This window comes from Schistocerca serialis, chromosome 2, assembly GCF_023864345.2.
Source record: "Schistocerca serialis cubense isolate TAMUIC-IGC-003099 chromosome 2, iqSchSeri2.2, whole genome shotgun sequence".
Classification (NCBI taxonomy): domain Eukaryota; kingdom Metazoa; phylum Arthropoda; class Insecta; order Orthoptera; family Acrididae; genus Schistocerca; species Schistocerca serialis.
In genome coordinates, this window is record NC_064639.1 from 880,485,385 (window position 1) to 880,506,441 (window position 21,057).

Sequence of the window (21,057 nt, forward strand, 5' to 3'; positions counted from 1 at the left end):
ACAGCTTCGCTCTGCTTCACCTTGGACCGCTCGCATGTTTCCGCGGTCACGCGACGAGGCTTTTTTAAAAGTCCCATTCGCCAAATGATCCACTTACGTACATGCGGGACTTGCAAAGTAGCAAAACACACAGCAGCGTCAAAACCGGGTGGCGTCTGGCACGTGACAGTCGCCTGGGGCAACGGTGTTTGATGAACAGCTCGCCTCGCGATTACGCTACGTCACCGCCCCGCTCAAGGTCGAACCACTCGGCGCGACTTCCTTATCTGCTGTGTCTGTGCTGGTCGCACATCAGACGCAGTAAGCAGTAACGGCTGCGGCTGCCATGAGGTCAGTTCACGGCTGCGGCAGCCGAGTAGCTTGCGTCGCTGGGACGGCGCGGCGGCGAGTTGGTGAGTGAGAGACGCAGACGTTGCCCCGCCATGTGGCTGTGGTACAGTCTGGTGCTGCTCGCGGTGGCTGCCGCGTTGTTGCTCCTCTACCTGTACTCCGTCAACCAGCACTGGAGGAAACTGGGGATCGCGCACCCCAGGCCGCAGCTCTTCTTTGGAAACACCCGCCGCCTGTTCCTCCTCAAGGAATGCCTCCCAGAGGCGCTGGACCGTGTCTACCACCAGCTGGAGGGACTGCCGTTCGGAGGCTTCTACCTCATGACGAGGCCGTGTCTTCTTCTGAGGGACGTCAACCTCATCAACAGAATCTTTGTCGGAGACTTTGGACATTTTCACGACAGGTAAAGTCTCGACCAACAAATGAGCGACTGTAAATTAATAGTTTTTTTTTATTTAACGAGTTTCCTGAACAGTATAATTCAACAACCTCTTACGATTTCCTTCCTTGCGTCAACCTCTTCATCTCAGAGTAACATGTCTACATCTACATACATACTCCGCATCCACCATACGGTTCGTGGCGGAGGGTACCTCGTACCACAACTAGCATCTTCTCTCCCTGTTCCAGTCCCAAACAGAACGAGGGAAAAATTGCTGCCTATATGCCTCTGTACGAGCCCTAATCTCTCTTATCTTATCTTTGTGGTCTTTCCGCGAAGTAAGTTGGCGACAGTAAAATTGTGCTGCAGTCAGCCTCAAATGCTGGTTCTCTAAATTTCCTCAGTAGCGATTCACGAAAAGAGCGCCTCCTTTCCTCCAGAGACTCCCACCCGAGTTCCTGAAGCATTTCTGTAACACTCGCGTGATGATCAAACCTACCAGTAACAAATCTAGCAGCCCGCCTCTGAATTGCTTCTATATCCCCTCTCAATCCGATCTGATAGGGATCCCAAACGCTCGAGCAGTACTCAAGAATGGGTGGTATTAGTGTTTTATAAGCTGTCTCCTTTACAGATGAACCACATCTTCCCAAAATTCTACCAATGAACCGAAGACGACTATCCCCCTTCCCCACAACTGCCCTTACATGCTTGTCCCACTTCATATCGCTCTGCAATGTTACGCCCAAATATTTAATCGACGTGACTGTGTCAAGCGCTACACTACTAAAGAAGTATTCAAACATTACGGGATTCTTTTTCCTATTCATCTCCATTAATTTACATTTATTTATATTTAGAGTTAACAGCCATTCTTTACACCAATCACAAATCCTGTCCAAGTCATCTTGTATCATCCTACAGTCACTCAACGACGACACCTTCCCGTACACCACAGCATCATCAGCAAACAGCCGCACATGGCTATCCACCCTATCCAAAAGATCATTTATGTAGATAGAAAACAACGGCGGACCTACCACACTTCCCTGGGGCATTCCAGATGATACCCTCACCTCCGATGAACACTCACCATCACTCTGGGTTCTATTACTTAAGAAGTCTTGGAGCCAATCACATATTTGGGAACCAATCCCATATGCTCGTACCTTAGTTAGGAATCTGCAGTGGGGCACCGAGTCAAACGCTTTCCGGAAGTCAAGGAATATGGCATCCGCCTGATACCCTTCATCCATGGTTCGCAAGATATCATGAGAAGAAAGAGCGAGTTGCGTTTCGCAGGAGCGATGGTTTCTAAAGCCATGCTGATGCATGGACAGCAACTTATCTGTCTCAAGGAAATTTATTATATTCGAACTGAGAATATGTTCGAGAATCCTGCAACAAACCGATGTTAAGGATATTGGTCTGTAATTTTGAGGATCCGTCCATCTACCCTTCTTATATACAGGCGTCACCTGCGCTTTTTTCCAGTCGCTCGGGACTTTACGTTGGGAAAGAGATTCGCCATAAATGCAAGCTAAGTAAGGAGCCAATGCAGTAGAGTACTCTCTGTAAAACCCAATTGGAATCCCATCAGGATCTGGCGATTTATTTATTTTCAACCCATTCAGCTGCTTCACAACCCCAGGGATGTCTATTACTATGTCCTCCATATGGGAATCTGTACGAGACTCAAACGGCGTAATGTTAGTAAGATCCTCCTGCGTGAGGATGTCTTCAATTATTTGTTGAAAATATTCCAATCTCCGTCTTCCTGTCCATTGTTTGCCCTCTACGCACTTCCTAGTAACTGCGACGTTATCGTCTCACACATTAACTAATGTCTTTTCATTCTGTCACGTGTTCTGCAGTTGTATTTAAAGTAGCTGCGATTCGAGGCCGAGCATGCTGGATTACTCCCGCCAGCGATGCACTAGCAGCTTTGCTACCATTGTCGATTCCCACTTTGTTGCCACTTCGCTGCGCAGAGCATCTAGTAGAAAACTTTCCCGGATGCGAAAATTTCTCCTGTTCCGGCAAGAAACGGAAATAGAATCCTAATTAACATTAAGAACAGATCTTTGAGCCTCTTACACACATTAAGATACGTTAGTCGTGCATTATTTCCACAACGCTTTTCACAGGTTCAAACCTCCATCATCAGGATTATTTATTTATATTAATATGACCTACGTGTGTAGTCTTAACGATTTTGGAGAAACCTGTGGCACTGTGCAGCACAGAACCAAAACATTGCTCCAGAACATGGTTCTATTGATAAATTTCACAAAAAAACTGAACATTAATGTAAAATTGCAATGAAAAGGAGTAAAATAGAATACCTCCAGTGATCACAGGATCCTTTCACAGTCTTAACACATCACTTATAAACTGCCACTCATTGTCGACAAAGATGGTGTCGAAAGAATGACTTGCGCAAGGAAACAGCATAAACAGAAATATAATTTCAAACTAGGAATAAAATAAAGCAAAAAGAAAACCATTATTTCGGAAGCTATTGGGAGATAATGGAGTCTCAAAGCATTGAAACGTGTTGTGGAAATAAATTAAACAGTAATTGTTACAAAAACGTTTTGTTTCATTCGATATCAATAACAGTCCTGTCAAAGCCTTAAAAATGTTGATTTAAAAAATAAAATAAAATAAAAAAGTCCATTTTCCGCAGCTGGTACGTAGTAAACGCCAATGCGATAGGAAATTTTGGAAAGATACTTTGTCTATCTATGTAACTGGAAATTAATGAAACGAAAATTATTTCAGTGGGTTCAACAGTTTGTGATATATAAAGTGATGAGCTTTAAGTTATTTACCAAACAGAAAAATTTTCTACGTTAGAAAAAACAAAACTTCTGTATCTTCCTCTAATTAAAGTGAAGGACATATATTTTATATGCTAGGAAACACAGTAGAAATCTGTAACATGAACACGTCTTGTTATCTTTGTTTTGTTTTTGTAGCACATAGAGACTTTAAAGCGATTTTTATCCCCGCAGGGAGCGAAGTGCTGTGCCGACAGGACGGTGCTCGCAGATACAACGTCACAACTTTGTTCCTTAAACGTCAGATGCAAACTAATTTAAATTACAGTGTTCTCCACGTAAGAGTTTCCTCGACGATGCTACATAGCACCATGCCATTTGTTATCTTATCAGTATACTTAACTGTCACAATAACTCGCTAACACCACATTTCAATCACTTAAATATCTCGATTCACTCCTTCAAGTTTTTTTCCATACTCTGTCATGGACTTTCACATAATGCTGTGGACCAGAGGTTCATTCTCAGAGAGTTCTTTCTCAAATCAAGGCTCATGCATTTTACCAGCAGACTTCTGCTGGTGACGTATGTTCTCTTCTGGTGTGCGTCTTATGTCCCCCACGACTTTTAGTGCCTTTTGCTGTTTATCACTTTACTTGATCGTCAGCTTAAAATGTTCGCTTACTGCTATATTCAAAATCTTATTACCAAACGAAAATCGTCGCCTTCATTATTCTTATCAATTGTGAAACAGTGATGGAGATATACTGCATCCTTGCCTATCTCCTTGACTCCCTTGTTTATGTCATCTCTGACGGTGACTGCTTCAACTATTTTCTCCTTTGATATCAATTATGGTATATTCGTCTTTAAATAACGTATCACTGTATCAGGAAAGATTTGTTTCACGCTAATCGTAATTCTCTCTTTTGTATAACTAAACGTTGTCCTTCATCTGCCGCTTCCCTACGGTCTGTTCCTGTCTTACCATCTCTTCCTCAGTCTTCCCATACTTCTCTTTCCTCACTGCTTATATGCCAATCCTAGTTTAGGAATTCCTTGTGACGGCCTGAGAAGTGCTTGTTCTCTCTGTTTTTCTTTTTTTCATTGCATTTCCTTTGGGTTAAGGGTTCCATCCCTAATTCTTTCCTTATTGTTTCGTTTTCCATTTTGTCTTATTTAGTGCAGCCTTTCACAGATATTAGAAATTGTATATGTTTCTCAGCTTCTCAATTTCCACATCTTGTAGTAAAGTGTATACTGTCGTGACTTTCAAAAATTTCAATTGTTTTCCTTTCTTGTTTTATCCTTAAGTGTTCATCTTGTTGCGCCACATATACGACGGTGAATGTTAATTTCTTTCTGTACATCGATATTTTGCTCATCTGGTAAGTCACATCCTAAATAAAGGGAACGGGCTACACATTCTACCGCTTCATTATTGAATACTATTTTTGTTTGTATTGAATGAAGATTGTAGCTTGCGCTTATTTAGTTTAGTTTATGCAAGCCATTGGCAATTTATCTTCGCTGTCTTGTATAATAACTTGATTATCTGCAAATAACATCGCACTGATATGTTTACTCCTCGTTATAGTTATGGCTTATGATATTCTGTCTGTTTTCTGTTTTCTGATCATGTCATTTTCAAAGATATTGAATAATGTTGGTGAGAAGCCACGAGTGTGTTTAACTGCTTGATTTCCATGTATTTCATGTGCTTTCTCTTTATCTGTGACAGTTCTAATTCTTGTGCTCATATACAGCCATGTTTCGAAATGGGTCGGCTCTTCAGGCATTCCTCGTTTTTCCGTTATTGCCCATAGCTCTTCTCTGAGAATTCTGTGAAATGGTTTTTCTTGGTTCAGAAATGCTAGATAAGTTTCTAGATGAGATTCCCGTCTTTTCTATATTATCTGTTACGTTGCGAAAACACCATCTTTGTGTGACCTTCTATTTAGGACACCTGCTTATTCCTTCACTGAAATTATATACAAGGAATTTCTGAGCCTTTCATTTATTACTTTACTGCAGATTTTGGAAGATTTTTCCAAAAAAACGTATACCGCTCTAGTTGGATGTATTACTTCTTCCGTTTTTCTTATGTGTGCTGAAGTGACCTTGGTTATTTTCCATTCCTGTGGTATCTCATATTTTACCCAGCGCTTGTTAAAGGTATGTAGCATTCTTAATTGTAGCCAAATTCCTCTGTGGTTGATTAATTCTGAATTTCGTCTTTGTTTTCAATTTTTTATAACTATCTTCAATTCCATCAGGTATGTAAGTCTATTCCTTGGGACTGTTATTTTTTATCTATTTCTTTGGCTTGTGGATTGTACCCTAGTCCTTCATAATATTTAATCCAGTCAGACTGTTGTATTCTTTGCTAGTCTACATGCTATTTCTCGTCTCCCATGGATATCCATAGATATTATGTTCATCTCTGCTTATAAATGTGTATACTGATTTTTGTATCGCTTCCTCTTCATTCTTTCCAGGTGTTATCGCGCTTTACCTTTCAATGATTTCTTTAAGGGCGGCATGTTAATCTCTTAGAAAAACTGAAGTTTTATGGAATTGATGTCTTTACACATCATACTTAACAAAGAGAGTGCAAAACGGTGTGCTCAATAATTCAGATTATGTTGAAAGGTAGAATATCTTAATGACTGGGAGAAGAAGTCCACAAAGGGGGTCCCACATGGTTAAATTTTGGGTCGAAAACTATTGATTGCACAAAAGCGAGCAGTAGTATCTGGTGTTCACCCAAGTGTGTCATGTAGGCACCTTTTCAAGGAGCTAATCATTTTAGCTAGGCCGTCATAATAGATATAATCACTAATGAAATTGGTCAGAAATAATCCAGCACAATTTGAGATGATCAAAAAATCCTTACCTACAACACTGCAGGGAAAAATAAACTTTGTAATCCATTGTTAAAGCTTCCTGTGGCTCAGAAAGAAGTTCAGTTTGCCACCACAAAAATATTTGATTATTTGCCCAACGACATAAAATGTCTAAAATGTTTGAGATGTAGGAAAGTAAGTTTAGAATATAATTTGAAATCATTTATCCAGGACAACTCCTTCTATTGCATTGACAAGTTTCTTCTTAAAATCTGGTATCCACTACAAAAAAAGGTAGTTACATGAGTAGACTGCAAATGATAATGTATTCATTAATGTTTAACATTAATCATGTATACACACCCTGTAAACTGACTCGTTCCACGCCACTTCGATAAAAGAATCGTTCAAATGGTCTATGATACATGTAATTAACAAAGTCCTCACACTTTCATTGTGAAAATTCGTATATCTGCTTTTTCCATAGATATGTAGAACTATTTATTTTACTCTGTATCAGGCGCGGCTCGTACTTAAAATCTCTGTAGTGGAGCTGCTCCAAAATATACGTTAAAATACTCAGCTTCGTATTACGAAGTTTGAATTATCAGAACGTATTTCGCATATTTTCCACACGGATTTTAATATCACCGGTCAACGTTTTTGAACCTTGGACATGTGATATCAAGCAATGGTTTTCAAAGAGGTAGTAGCTATGGTAAAGGTTGCTCCTTGAAGTGCCGCTTAGTTCTGTGTAGAAGAGGTTCGGCGCATGCTTCTAAAGAACACAGCTTTTGCGGGCTACCCGTAGGCTGTTATCTTTCAGCCCAAAGGTGTGCTACCAACCTCCACACAATTTTCACGTGCAACTGCTTGCATTGATAGAGAATGAACAGAATTGATAAAACTTTGCTAACTAACCCCTGTCTCTGCATATCTCTCTTAAGCTTTGATGAATAATTAATCGACGTTTAGTATTGTTGTTTTGATAGTGTTTCAGATGGTGTTTTTGTTTCTGCTATTGCCTACTTAATCCCCTGTTAGAGTAAGTTTGAAAATGTCTCGCTAGAGTTAGATGCGGTAACATAAGTTTCACCAACTAATGAGTGTTTACGAATGATTACAGGAAAACGAGCGCGAAGTATGTACCGTTCATTTAGTTTCTACTATGTTGTGAATAACTGTAATATACTACGAGTCAGAAAACACCACAATAACAGTTCATTGTGCAAATTATGAGAAAAATATTGAACATGAGCATAGGATGAAAGTGAAGGAAATTGGGGCACCACTACCCCATCTAAACTTCAGTCAAGTACTGGAACAAAATTCAGGCAAGGCTATACAGGCAATTTTAACACTGTAATGTACAATGCAGTTGAGCGATGCTTCGGATGTGAAGTGAAAAAAAAGATTTTTCTGTTTCACTTGCCCAGTTACAAATAGTACTGATAGCACCTGGACTGAGAGAGGTATTAAAATCTTTAAAAAATTTCAAGCGAAGCTAAAAAAACATAGTTTCAGTGAAAAACAGTTAAATGGTTTAAGTCTAATTCCAATGCTAGGGATAGTGGACATTATGTACCAACTAGTAGCGCTTATCGCCTTAATATAAATATATATAATGAAAATGTGTAAACAATCCGTATTATATTGAGTAAACTGACAGACTGCATTAAATTTTGCAGCCAATTTCAGCTTGCCCTAAGGGCAATGACGGAACAGAAAATCCCGAGAACCCGGGAACCATCTGTATTGTAATTAATCTAACGTCAGAACAAGAGCGCATTTTCTAGCTGCACCCTGAAAAATCATAAAATAGAGTTATCTTAGGCCTGCCCAAAACAGTTCAAAATGAATCCCCTCAATCAGTTTATGAGGTATGCCTCAATCTTATCTGAAGTGGTCGAAGACGAATTTCCTCGCTGTCGAAGTTGATGGAACCACTGACTTGGCAAATTTTGCATATCTCATCCTAATAATTCGGTATGAGCTACAGACGAAAATAAACGAAAGATTTTATATCCATTGTACGACCAAAACGTTACAATGCAGACGATGTACCGGCAGCTGTTCTCTGAGAGCTAGAGGTAATAAAGCCAATGAGACGCCTGAAAAACGATCTCAGTGTTACGATAGTGCTCCTGTTATGAGCGGCCACAAAAGTCGAGTTGAAATAAGAATTAAAGAGATGTACGTAAATGCTTCCTGGATTCACTAATATGTACTCAAGTTAAATTTAATTGTTGAGTGTTGTGTGATGGGCAATGAGCAAGTGCGTATTTTCATCAGCAACTCGGAAGGAATTTCTTCCCTTTTTCCTCGTCTCATAAACTCAAAGCCGTTCTTGGTTAGACAATGAAGAATCGTATTCCTACCTGCCCTCAGCACATCAGTTGGAATTTAAAAGCGACGAGCGTAATCACAGTATTTTTAATACCAAAAGAAAGTTGTTGAGTGCATGGAAAATATTATTGATGATGAGGCCAACGACTATAGCACTACAAACAAGGCTATGGAACTGAAGAGTTTCCTACACGACGAAGATTTCCTTTTACTTACATTTTTAAAATAAAGTCATGGCTCATTGTGACATTCTGTTGAATCAACTACAGTAAGAGAATACTGATGCAGTGAACACTACTTAATATGTATCTCACTGTGCAATTTCCGTCCTGACTGTTAGGTTCTCACTTGACACGGACGATCACTGGGAACAGGAAGAACTAGCAATAACACGAGAACGTTTCACTGAATCAAGAACGATGTGTGCAAAAGGGGTCTGCGACCACATCATGACAGATCAGTGGTCGATTCAGTTTGGTGTTCACTTGTCACTTGTAAAGCTGTTTGAACCAAGACTGGAAGAGGGTCGTTCCCCACCACTGATCTTACAGCATACGCTCCATTAGTAACTGACACATTTTGTGGGAAGTGAATACACTTAGTAGATTGAGCAGTGCCCAGAAGGAATGCGACGAAATGGGTGCTTAGAAAGGCCAGCGACAGTGTCCAACGCCACTTCGCAACCCCTGATAGACTTCTTGAAAATCCGCTGCAGCGTGTCAGGCGTTACTTGTTCAATTGCGAGTTGGATTCCGGCTCCCTGACCTCCTACAGAACAGTCTAAACCTGACATTTTCCTTCACAGTGTAATCACGACTAAGTCTGTAAGTCTTACGAATAAGATTGGACGAATTTTCGAGGTTGTAAAGTACTTTCTGATATGCCCTATAGTTTGGCTGAGCTTTCCCATTTTCCTTTTTAGATTTTATAGCCTTATTATCGCGTCGAACTCCTGTCATGCCAATCCACAATCTTTTGTCAGCAGATGACCATTATAATCATTTCTTAATTATAGGTCTCCTGTCTTGTGAATACAGATTGTATGCTTTTAATGTAGTGGTCTCCGTTGGTTTCTACGTCCTCGTGCCGCTGATCACTCCAGACTCTTCCATCAATTAGAGGCAATTTCCCGTCCCAGAGGGTAGAAGGTGCCTCGTACCTCTGTTCAACTGTGTGTGAAGTCTTACGGGACTTAACTGCTAAGGCCATCAGTCCCTAAGCTTACACACTACTTAACCGAAATTATCCTAAGGACAAACACACACACTCATGCCCGAGGGAGGACTCGAACCTCCGCCGGGACCAGCCGCACAGTCCATAACTGAAGCGTCTTAGACCGCTCGGCTAATTCCACGCGGCCCCGAACCTCTGTTCGCTCCTCTGCTCTCTTCGAGAACACCGGTGGCAAGAGTAGGGTACAATGGAAATCTTCGTTCACCAATGGTAATGATTTTCATTTCAAATTTAAGCACTGTCTTGGCTCGAACTCTGAATTCAGGAGGTACTGATTACTGATCAGAGATGCTACCTCTAGACCACACGACCAATGTTGAAGAAATGACACTGTGAGATACGGCAAATCACCCTCTTGTCTTGGTTCTCAAATGCAGGCAATTTCTTAATCTTGTCCGCTGCTTCATGAAGTACAATTCTGTTGTAGGAAATACGACCCTGCTGAAGATTGTAACGCATGCACTTATATGCACCAAATACTACATAAGAGTATTTTTAGATCTATGGAAGGCCTATGAACCTACTTATAGCAATAACATCCTCGGATATGTCCGTCTGTGGGTGTTCTGGGGATAGCTACTTACCATTCTACAGCCCTTCACGTAAGGACCTTATTTCAGGTACCAAATTGAGGAATTCGTATCAGACCAGTATTAGCTGGAGAACGACGTGCCTGAAGGAAGCGTACTCTTATTCTGTTTTGTAATGATTAACTGTATTACTTCTCAATAAGGAGAGAGCGGTAGGAGACTGCAGACGTGCAAAGAGTGTCGATGGAATTACGTCATTCGTGATACATATATAGCAGTAGTAATAATAGGGTACAATGTTATAAGCGTGAGATTTTAAACTTTAGGAACCTAGTTTTTAACAAAAGGATTTGTGGCTATCACACCTGAGAAACCTGGCCGCACAGACTCTTAAAGCACACATAATGTTAAAGAGCGCCGTCCACATTCCTCGGGGCTTTGACAGAGAGAACATTAGTTCTTTATGGCTTCTGCGAAGTTTAAGCTGGATTAAGGCCGCCAGGTTTGTTGATATATAAACGGCATGCCACATCAGAACATTTCTTGGGGCACGAATGTAGCTACGTCTATGTCTGTTGATGACTATCCAACATAACACGCGGCGTTGTCGCTACAAAGACTTCGTCAATGCAGTCTCAGTTTTAATTTAATTTTTTAAGTGCTCATACTTCCATTAAACCACCAGTATACCTATATGAACATTAATAGGATGGAAATAAACGTACTAGTGTCACAGCGTAGTGTAGGGCTGGAAACTTATAAAAACTTATGATTTTCTAATGCGAAAAGGAAAAGAAAATTAGTTCCCAAAATTTGTTCCTCAAACTGCCCCACTCTGCCCTGTAAACCTCTATTAGTGGCCGGCTCTGAATGCAAAGTGCCCCAAATTCTCATTACAATTACAACAGAGTAGCTGCCCTGTAAACCCCTATTAGTAACCGGCCCTGAATGCAAAGTGCCCCAAATTCTCACTACGACTACAACAGCGTAGCTGATCAAGGCTCAAACCAGCTTGCTGTCTATCCCGTCACGTCCACCAACAGTAACACAGGACTTAAACTCAACCTTGCTCCGTATAACAAATGTGGAAAGCGTGTCAGACACGTGATACCTCACGAACGTCTCGTCGCACTGTTTCAGGATGAACTTCCCGCAGTACAAAAAGGACCCGATGATGCAACACTTGTGCACCATGGGCGGCTCCATGTGGAAGGAGATGCGTCTCCGCATGTCGCAGGTGTTTTCGGTGGGCCACACGCGCCGCGTCTTCTTCGTGGTGCAGGAGTGCTGCTCGCACCTCCTGAAGTCCGTGGAGGCGGCCATCCGGCGCCAGCCCGGCTGCGAAGTGGAGCTCAAGGATCTGGTCTCCTCGTTCACCACTGACGTCATCGGAGTGTACGCCTTCGGGATCGAGTGTGGCGCAATTGATGACGCCAACTCGCAGTTCCGTCGCATCAGCAGCATGGCGAGTATTTTACTGTGTCTTTCGACGTAGGGGTACAATGAGACCACAAGCTGCTTTGGGCCAGACAGGGGAAGCAGGGAATGTACACAGTTAACGACGGTCCAGGACAGCCATGAAGCGCTATTGTACAACGGCCTTTAAATGAGTACTGCAACGCATTTTTTCCTCGAATAATTCCGGATGAAAAAGTGAGGAATTTGCTGTGGGACATTGTAGAATATTCCTTCTTCAGCGCCCATAGTTCCATGAAGTTCCAGTATACAGTAGCGCAATAGGTAGCCCCTTCGAAATGGCATCTGTTACGGAGGTTCGTTCCAAGCAGAGAGCGTCACTGATTTTCTTTTGACGGAAAACCAGAGCATCGCAAATATTCTTAGGCGTTTGCAGTGTGTCTACGGAGACCTACCAGAGGACAAAAGCACGGACCGGCGTCTGTCGTAATCGCAACGAGATCGCGCAAAACCTGTCCGATCGTCCGTGTCCCGGCAGGCCGCCCACAGCTGTGACTCCTGCAATGTTGAAACTTGCGGACACTCTCATTCGAGGGAATAGACGGATCACAAAGACCTCGCTGCTCAAATGGACGTCTCTATTGGTAGTGCCGACACACTGTCCACCAGATGGGGTACTTAAAGATGGCGGGCCGGTTTGGCTGTGCGGTTCTAGGCGCTTCAGTCTGGAACCGCATGACCGCTACGGTCGCAGGTTCGAATCCTGCCTCGGGCATGGATGTATGTGATGTCCTTAGGTTAGTTAGATTTAGGTACTTCTAAGTTCTAGGGGACTGATGACCACAGATGTTAAGTACCGTAGTGCTCAGAGCCATTTGAACTTAAAGATGTGTAGTCGCTGGCTTCCTGGTCGCCTAACAAAAGACCATAAGGAGGAACAAAGGAACATCCGTGTGGAATTGCTTGCGCGCTACGAGTTGATCGTGACAGTTTGCTGTCGAAGATCGTCACAGGTGACGAAAGAGGGGTTCATCACTTCGAACCGTAAACATAACGGCAATCTATGGAGGGTCAACGGACGACCATCTTGCGGAATTGTTTGCGAGTTACGAGGCTGATAGCAACAATTTTTGACGAAAACTGTCACTAGCGATGAAACGCGGGATCATCACGTCGAAGCAGAAGTAAAACAGCAGTGCATGGAGTGGCACCATACCATCTCGCCTGCGAAGAAAAATTTCAGAACCGAACACGCCGGTAAACTCATAGCTACGGACTTCTGAGACTCTGAAGGGGTTATTTTTTTTATGACCTCCCTCATGGTGCGACGAGCACCTCTCAAGGGATCCGGAGAAACGGCTTCAGCATGTTCATTGCCACAAAAATGCAAACTAACTTTTCGTCCGCCATGACAACGCAAGGCCTCCCACAAGTCTGCATAGACGCTCACAAAGCGTCACTGGACTGTTCCTCCTCATCCCGCATACAGCGCGGAGCTCGTATCTTCTGACTTCCAACTGTTCGGCCCAATGAAGGATGCACTCCGCCGGAAGCAGTACGTGGATGGTGGGGGCGTTATTGATGCTGTAAAGACACTGGCTCCGATGTCGCCTAGTAGAGTAACAGCCAAAAGAGTGGGGAATAATTTGGAATCCTGAATAAAACCAACTTGCTTTCTGAAACGCTCCTCACAGTAGCTGCAGAAACGAGATACGTATTCAGGGTGTTTCTGTGTGTAAATTAGGGTAACTGTACAAAGGTCTTAACGGAACGGAACATATGTCTAGGGAAACGAATTGTTCAGTGTCAGGTACTGTCGTTACACTCAAAGATGATACGAAAATTGATACAGAAGTGGAAACTGACGGTCGCACATGCCGGCTGGGGATTTCGAGAGCCGCAATAGCACTCTGTGAATGGACAGATGGAATGCGACCCAAGGGAAGTTGCAGTCTGTTCTGTGCCAGGCTCAGCTTTTGTCGCGTGATAGGGAAAACCGAACGCCCAAAGACTTACTGTAGCCCACCAAAAGCTGAGCCACGAAACATGCAGCAGCGATGCAGTGGCGACTTTGGATAGAAATTGACCTCTGGCTTTTGGGTCGCCAATATTCATGTGTAGGGGAGAGTGTATTGACGACATGAGACCCCCAGTACCCCACCCTCCCTGCCCATCCCATTCTTCCCTACCGTTTCACCTCTACCTTCCCTCACCCCATTCCCGCGCCAGATTCCCCTATCCTAAACTAAGCCACGTACTTGGTAACAGACGACTAGGAAAACTTATAAACCAACACAGACACACACACACACGCGCTCAATTCTGTTACATTCCCAATTGCGCACAGTATTTTATTGCAATGAGATAGCTTATAGTGGTAAGGACGGACTGTGAGGTACAAAATCAACAAATCTGCTGCTTTTAGGTTTCCATTTTCACTATCACTGCCCATCTATAACATGTAGAACAATATTGCTTTCATAATACATCTACGACTTGTAGGCTAAAGTAGATCTCAATTATATTTCGTCCAAAACCAAAAGGTTACTGCTAAATCAATTACAAATTGCCCCGGCTTGCAGACACAGATGCTGATTAGCCCTAACTTCTCTAACACGACCCCACGCTACTAGATCCACTTCATCACCGAGTATGAAGCGTTTATCGACTTTTGCGATAATGGCGATTTACTATACTGGCCATTAAAATTGCTACAACACGAAGATGACGCGATACAGACGCAAAATTTAACCGACAGGAAGAAGATGCTGTGATATGCAAATGGTAGGCTTTTCAGAGCATTCAGACAAGGTTGGCGCCGGTGGCGACACCTACAACGTGCTGACATGAGGAACGGTTCCAACCGATTTCTCACACAAAAACAGCAGTTGACCGGCTTTGCTTGGTGAAACGTTGTTGTTATGCCTCGTGTAAGCAGGAGTAATGCGTACCATCAAGTTTCCGACTTTGATAAAGGTCGGATTGTAGCCTATCGCGATTGCGGTTTATCGTATTGCGACATTGCTGCTCGCGTTGGTCGAGATCCAATGACTGTTAGCAGAATATGGAATCGGTGGGTTAAGGAGGGAAATACGGAACGTCGTGCTGGGTCCCAACGGCCTCGTATCATAGCCGTAGAGATGACAGGCATCTTATCCGCAAGGCTGTAACGGATCGTGCAGCCACGTCTCGATCCCTGAGTCAACAGATGGGGACGTTTGCAAGACAACAACCATCTGCACGAACAGTTCGACGACGTTTGCAGCAGCATGGACTATCAGCTCGGAGACCATGGCTGCTGTTACCCTTGACGCTGCGTCACAGACATGAGCGCCTTGCGATGGTGTACTCAACGACGAACCTGGGTGCACGAATGGCAAACCGTCATTTTTTCGGATGAATCCAGGTTCTGTTTACAGCATCATGATGGTCGCATCCGTGTTTGTCGACATCGTGGTGAACGCAAATTGGAAGCGTGTATTCGTCATCGTCATATCGGCATATCACCCGGCTTGATGGTATGGGGTGCCATTGCTTACACGTCTCGGTCACCTCTTGTTCGCATTGACGGCACTTTGAACAGTGGACGTTACATTTTAGATGTGTTACGACCCGTGGCTCTACCCTTCATTCCGATCCCTGCGAAACGCTACGTTTCAGCAGGATGATGCACGACCGCATGTTGGAGGTCCTGTACGGGCCTTTCTGGACACAGAAAATGTTCGACTGTTGCCCTGGCCAGCACATTCTCCAGATCTCTCACGAGTTGAAAACGACTGGTCAATGGTGGCCGAGCAACTGGCTCGTCACAATACGCCACTTACTACTCTTGATGAACTGTGGTATCGTGTTGAAGCTGCATGGGCAGCTGTACCTGTACACGCCATCCAAGCTCTGTTTGACTCAATTCCCAGGCATATCAAGGCCGTTATTAAGGCCAGAGGTGGTTGTTCTGGGTACTGATTTCTCAGAATCTATCCACCCGAATTGCGTGAAAATGTGATCATATATCAGTTCTAGTATAATATATTTGTCCTATAAATAACCGTTTATCATCTATATTTCTTCTTGGTGTAGCAATTTTAGTGGCCAGTAGTGTACATTGCTTTATAGATTAGACGGTACCTAACATGGACCGAATTGTATACTTGAAAGTTAATTTATCGACATCATTTAATACACTATCTCGATTGTCATCAGTGCTTAATTTATTTGCTGCCGCCTGTTTCCCAAAAAAAAAAAAAAAAAAAAAAAAAAAAAAAAAAAAAAAAAAAAAAAAAAGTTGAAATGGCTCTGAGCGACCGTAGCAGTCGCGCGGTTTCAGACTGACGCGCCTAGAACCGCTCGGCCACACCGGCCGGAGTCTGTTTAACACATTTCACTCTTAGCATAACGCGTTGTGTTTTAGTTTCGAGAGCGTACGTTGTTACTTTTAATTCTGTGATGATCTGTCTTTATAATTCATCTTCCGCTAACACCACCTTTTTATTGATGCATGAGATGTTGTAAATATTATTGACTGGGTAACCAAAATTGTCAAATCACTTATGCAGTTCTCTAATAACGCCCTAAGTATTAGAGGCTGTCAAACAATATATTACGCTGACCTTGTCAGAGCTAATGTTTTACCTCGACTTTGTTCAATATGCGCCCATAATGGAAATTCGCAGCATCTTAGAAATCCTCAAAACATCCATTTCTAGATCGTGGGTCTGCCAAAAACGATGCTAAGGCTACTAAATTCAATAGCAAGCAAATTTTCCTTAAATGGGACACTGCGCTTCAGATTCGGTCTTGCTATCAAACCATTTGCTCCGTATCTACGTTCTACGAGTTACTAGCTTCAAACATCTCAGCTTCGCACATTCTGTATTGTTTATTCCAAATACACTCTAATTGAGTAAAAAAATTGGTTTTCGCATTCATAGATTTCTCAGCATTAACATCATTATATTGCTTCATCCAGGGACCTTGATGGAATGATAATATGCTGTGAATTTTGCTTATAATATGAGAGTTGTCTAAATTTCTGTTGCGAACCATTTGAATAATACGAATACGAGCTTTTGCGGAACTCCTGGCTAGTGAATGCTAGGCTGTGGTACCAGTTTCTCTGGGAATAATGGAAGGACATATTGAAGTTCATGTATACTTCCTGGACACTCAAGGTGCACATATAAAATGTGACCTCTGCCTGAATCATGCAGAATGTTCATTACGTCAAACCTGGCCAGAGACAGCCATACAAATTCAGAGATTGGTAGCTATGGCAGATTGATAGATATCGCACCATGGCTCAGCGTTAGAGACCAAACACATCGAGCTTTTTAACGTACGATTCGTCGGAGTATTTATTATAATCAGTTATGAACCTGTTGATTGCATTATCATTTCGATGGAAGCAATGAACAGTGCCCGCCTCTAGTGCCAAACACAACAGACTGTAGCTGTCCTGAATCTATAAGTCATTACGTTAATGGTTTTTAACTAAGCGCCCTACGGTAAAGCAGGTGAAGCCACATAATAGGCTGGCTCCAGTTCGTGCATTTAGGTACTCAGTGTGTGGTAATTTTCAGAGACGTCTTATAATAACATGAAACCGTTTTGAAAATATAAGTCGGAGTAATCTCCTAATGTTTAGCATTCAAATAAACATCGCACTTGGCACGCTGTTTGGTATGCCAATTGTTCCTCCGTGGTCAGCTAATCTGATGCTCCAGTTGGTGACAACTGTTCATCCAACAAAAGGGATTCGGCAGTTATAAACTCATACAGAAACTTGTCTTCCTTGTTAATTAAATGAAATTGTTTTCTTTCGTCCGATTTCAAATATCATACACATTATATTACTGATATTTTTCTAGGTGGCACACCAGACAATTGAAGGTATCTATAAAACGAAATTCTAATCTGGTGTGTTCTCGGAGGTTTAACTATGCTGAGATACTGACTATGCCATGGTTTAGGAAACAGGTGTACTGCAGAGCACATAAAATATAACTTGTTGCAAAACAAGGTGATGACTTTTTAATTCTAATGAGGAAAAAGCGTTTTGAACAGCAGAAATTCGGCAGCTTTTCAACCATACTTATGTAAAGACAAAGATCATTGTCATTTTACATGCAGATTTCGAGGTCCAACATATACACATAAATAAGTTGATGCACTATTACGTAAGGGTAAGTGGTTGCCAAAGTTTCCTTTGAAATTCAGCAAACAGTGAGCGCAAATATTCTGCCTATTGCCATTGTGTCAAAAATCTGCGGTTGCCAGTCATTGAATGATGGACCTTATTTTGACTGGAAAAGAGATGGGAATCTTCCTACACGTCGGTCAGGGGGCCTGAAGGTGGCGTAATGTGTCACCGAAACTGCTTACTCAATAAATTAACAACTGGAAATTTAGGCGACTGACATGTGTTTTTATTCGGCATTCTCAGTATTTTATTAGGTTACAGCATATAGTGAACAAACGTGGAACTTATTTCGGTGTTGTAAAGTATGAGGTTCTGTTGTAGGGTTCAGATTTTTTTTTTATACTTATCTACATCAATGAGCTACCGATCAACACGGCTTGCGATGCAAACTATTTTCTGTTTGTAGATGACAAAAGTGACATTCTAAATAGGGAGGAATTTAACAATTATGGTACTCTTTAACTACAAATAGTGTTGGAGAACATCCACTATGTGATCAAAATTATCCGGACACCCTCAAAAACATACGTTTTTCCTAGTAGGTGCATTATGCTACCACCTGCTACCACGTACTCCATATCAGCAAACTCAGTAGTGATTAGACATGGCGAGAGAGCAGAATGGGGCGCTCCGCGGAACTCACGGACTTCACCGTGGTCAGGTGATTGGGTGTCACTTGTGTCATACGTCTGTGCGCGAGATTTCCTCGCCCCTAAACATCCATAGGTCCACTGTTTCCGTTGCGATAGTGAAGTGGATACGTGAAGGGACACGTACAGCACAAAAGCGTACAGGCCGACCTCGTCTCTTGACTGACAGAGACCGCCGATAGTTGAAGATGGTCGTAATGTGTAATAGGGAGACATCTACCCAGACCATCACACAGGAATTTCAAACTGCATGAGGATGCACTGCAAGTACTATGACAATTAGGCTGGAGGTGAAAAAACTTGGATTTCATGGTCGAGCGGCTGCTCATAAGCCACACATCACGCCGAGAAAAGGCAAACGACGCCCCACTTGGTGTAAGGCGCGTAAACATTGGACGATTGAAATGTGTTCAAACGTTGTGTCGAGTGACGAATCACGGTACGCAATGTGGCCATCCGATGGCTGGGTGTGGGTATGGCAAATACCCGATGAACGTCATCTGCCCGTGTGTATAGTGCCAACAGTAAAATTCGGAGGCGGTGGTGTTATAATGCGGTCGTGTTATTCATGGAGGGGGCTTGCACCCACTGATGTTTTGCATGGCACTACCACAGCACAGGCCTATGTTAATGCTTTAAGCACCTTCTTGCTTCCCACTGTTGAAGAACGATTCGGAGATGGCGATTGCATCTTTCAACACGATCGAGTACCGGTTCATAATGCACGGCCTGTGGCGGAGCGGTTTCACGACAATAACATCCCTGTAATAGCGTGGCCTGCACAGAGTCCTGACCTAAATCCGATAGAACACCCTAGGGATGTTTGTTTCTCTGATTTCGTGCCAAACCTACCGACCGACATCGATACCTCTTCTCAGTTGCAGCACTCCGTGAAGAATGGGCTGCCATTTCCCAGGAAACCTTCCAGCACCTGACTGAACGTATACCTGCGAGAGCGGAAGCTGTCATCAAGGCTAAGGGTCGGCCAACACTAAATTGAATTTCAGCATTACCAATGGAGGGCGCCACGAACTTGTGAGTCTGTTTCAGCCAGGTGTCCGGATAGTTTTGATGACATAGTGTATTTTGTGTTGTCTTACATAAAAAGAGTAGGGTGCCGTGTCCGAAATAGGAATACCATTCATCGGTAATTTTAATACTGAAAGACGAAGAAATCATTACTGCAGGCGAATATCTTAAATCATTATGACTGGGGAGATATAATACTTATGTGATTTTATCACATTCTGGATGTCTTATCATTCTGAATGTTGCAGTTGTGACTGCATGATTAATCTACACTGTTACTGAAAGTTCACCTGAAATTATATGTGATTAGTCTGCACTGTTACTGGTAGTTCACCAGAACTTACATTCTCAACGGTTTCCATTTGTCATATACATAGCATAGTTCGTCATTGTAGTTTAAGCATTACAGTTTCTTGTCAGAAGATACACTGCCGGAAAGAGAAATTAGTACACTGGGAAAGACGACGTGGATTTTGTTCCGATGGCGGTGCATGCCAGTATGGGGACTAGTAGATGTAGTGATAATGGTATCAAAGTGGTCCGCCAATCAGAGAGCTAATTGGTGCAGCTACCAGAGCGCCATCTATGTCCACCTTCAAAATGGAAATCTCACAGCCAGAAGGCTCAGTGTGGTGCAGACATGTGAACAAAGCAGACAACCATGTTACGGTGATCCACTCATGCTTGCTACAGCCAACTGGGTGAGTCTGGAAAGAACAAAAATTGTGGCCTTCCAAGTGGCGCAATACTCCATTCGGCCACAGAGGTTGGAGGTGATGCGTCGATTGTGCAACGGTGCTGGCCTCAATGATCACTTGAACATTCTTGGGTTCTGGATGTCCACCAGCACAGACAATCTCCAGGATTTCCCTATTGTAAGAGCAGCATTGGCAGATCGTGCAGCTACCACAGCCCAGATAAGAGTACTTATGAGCCCAAACGTGTCAACATGGACTGTTGAAACTCGGTATTAACAGTGGGAGTACGCGCACGCACACCTCTAGCTGTTCCACTCATGCCACAGCATAGACTGCGTGGCTGGAGTGATGCCATCAGAGGGTCGCTTGGAAGATGGAATGGCGCGCGCTGGTCTTCAGCGATGAAAGCACATTCTGGCTGCCCTTACGTCACGGGCCTGGAACCGCGCGGCCGCTACGGTCGCAGGTTCGAATCCTGCCTCGGGCATGGATGTGTGTGATGTCCTTAGGTTAGTTAGGTTTAAGTAGTTCTAAGTTCTAGGGGACTGATGACCTAAGACGTTGAGTCCCATAGTGCTCAGAGCCACACTTATGTCACGGTCGATTTCACGTACGATA

General features: G+C 43.0%; 1 protein-coding gene across 1 annotated transcript in view; it reads left to right on the forward strand.

Annotated features, from left to right (window-relative positions):
- The first annotated feature begins 298 nt into the window (after positions 1-298).
- LOC126458211 (probable cytochrome P450 6a13) overlaps positions 299-21,057 on the forward strand; it is a 74,524-nt gene continuing 53,765 nt past the window's right edge. Inside the window, exons 1-2 of the mRNA XM_050095105.1 lie at positions 299-733; positions 11,591-11,915. Of these exons, the coding sequence (XP_049951062.1) occupies positions 423-733; positions 11,591-11,915 (636 nt within the window). The 5' untranslated portion in view covers positions 299-422. The remainder of the gene's footprint in view (positions 734-11,590; positions 11,916-21,057) is intronic.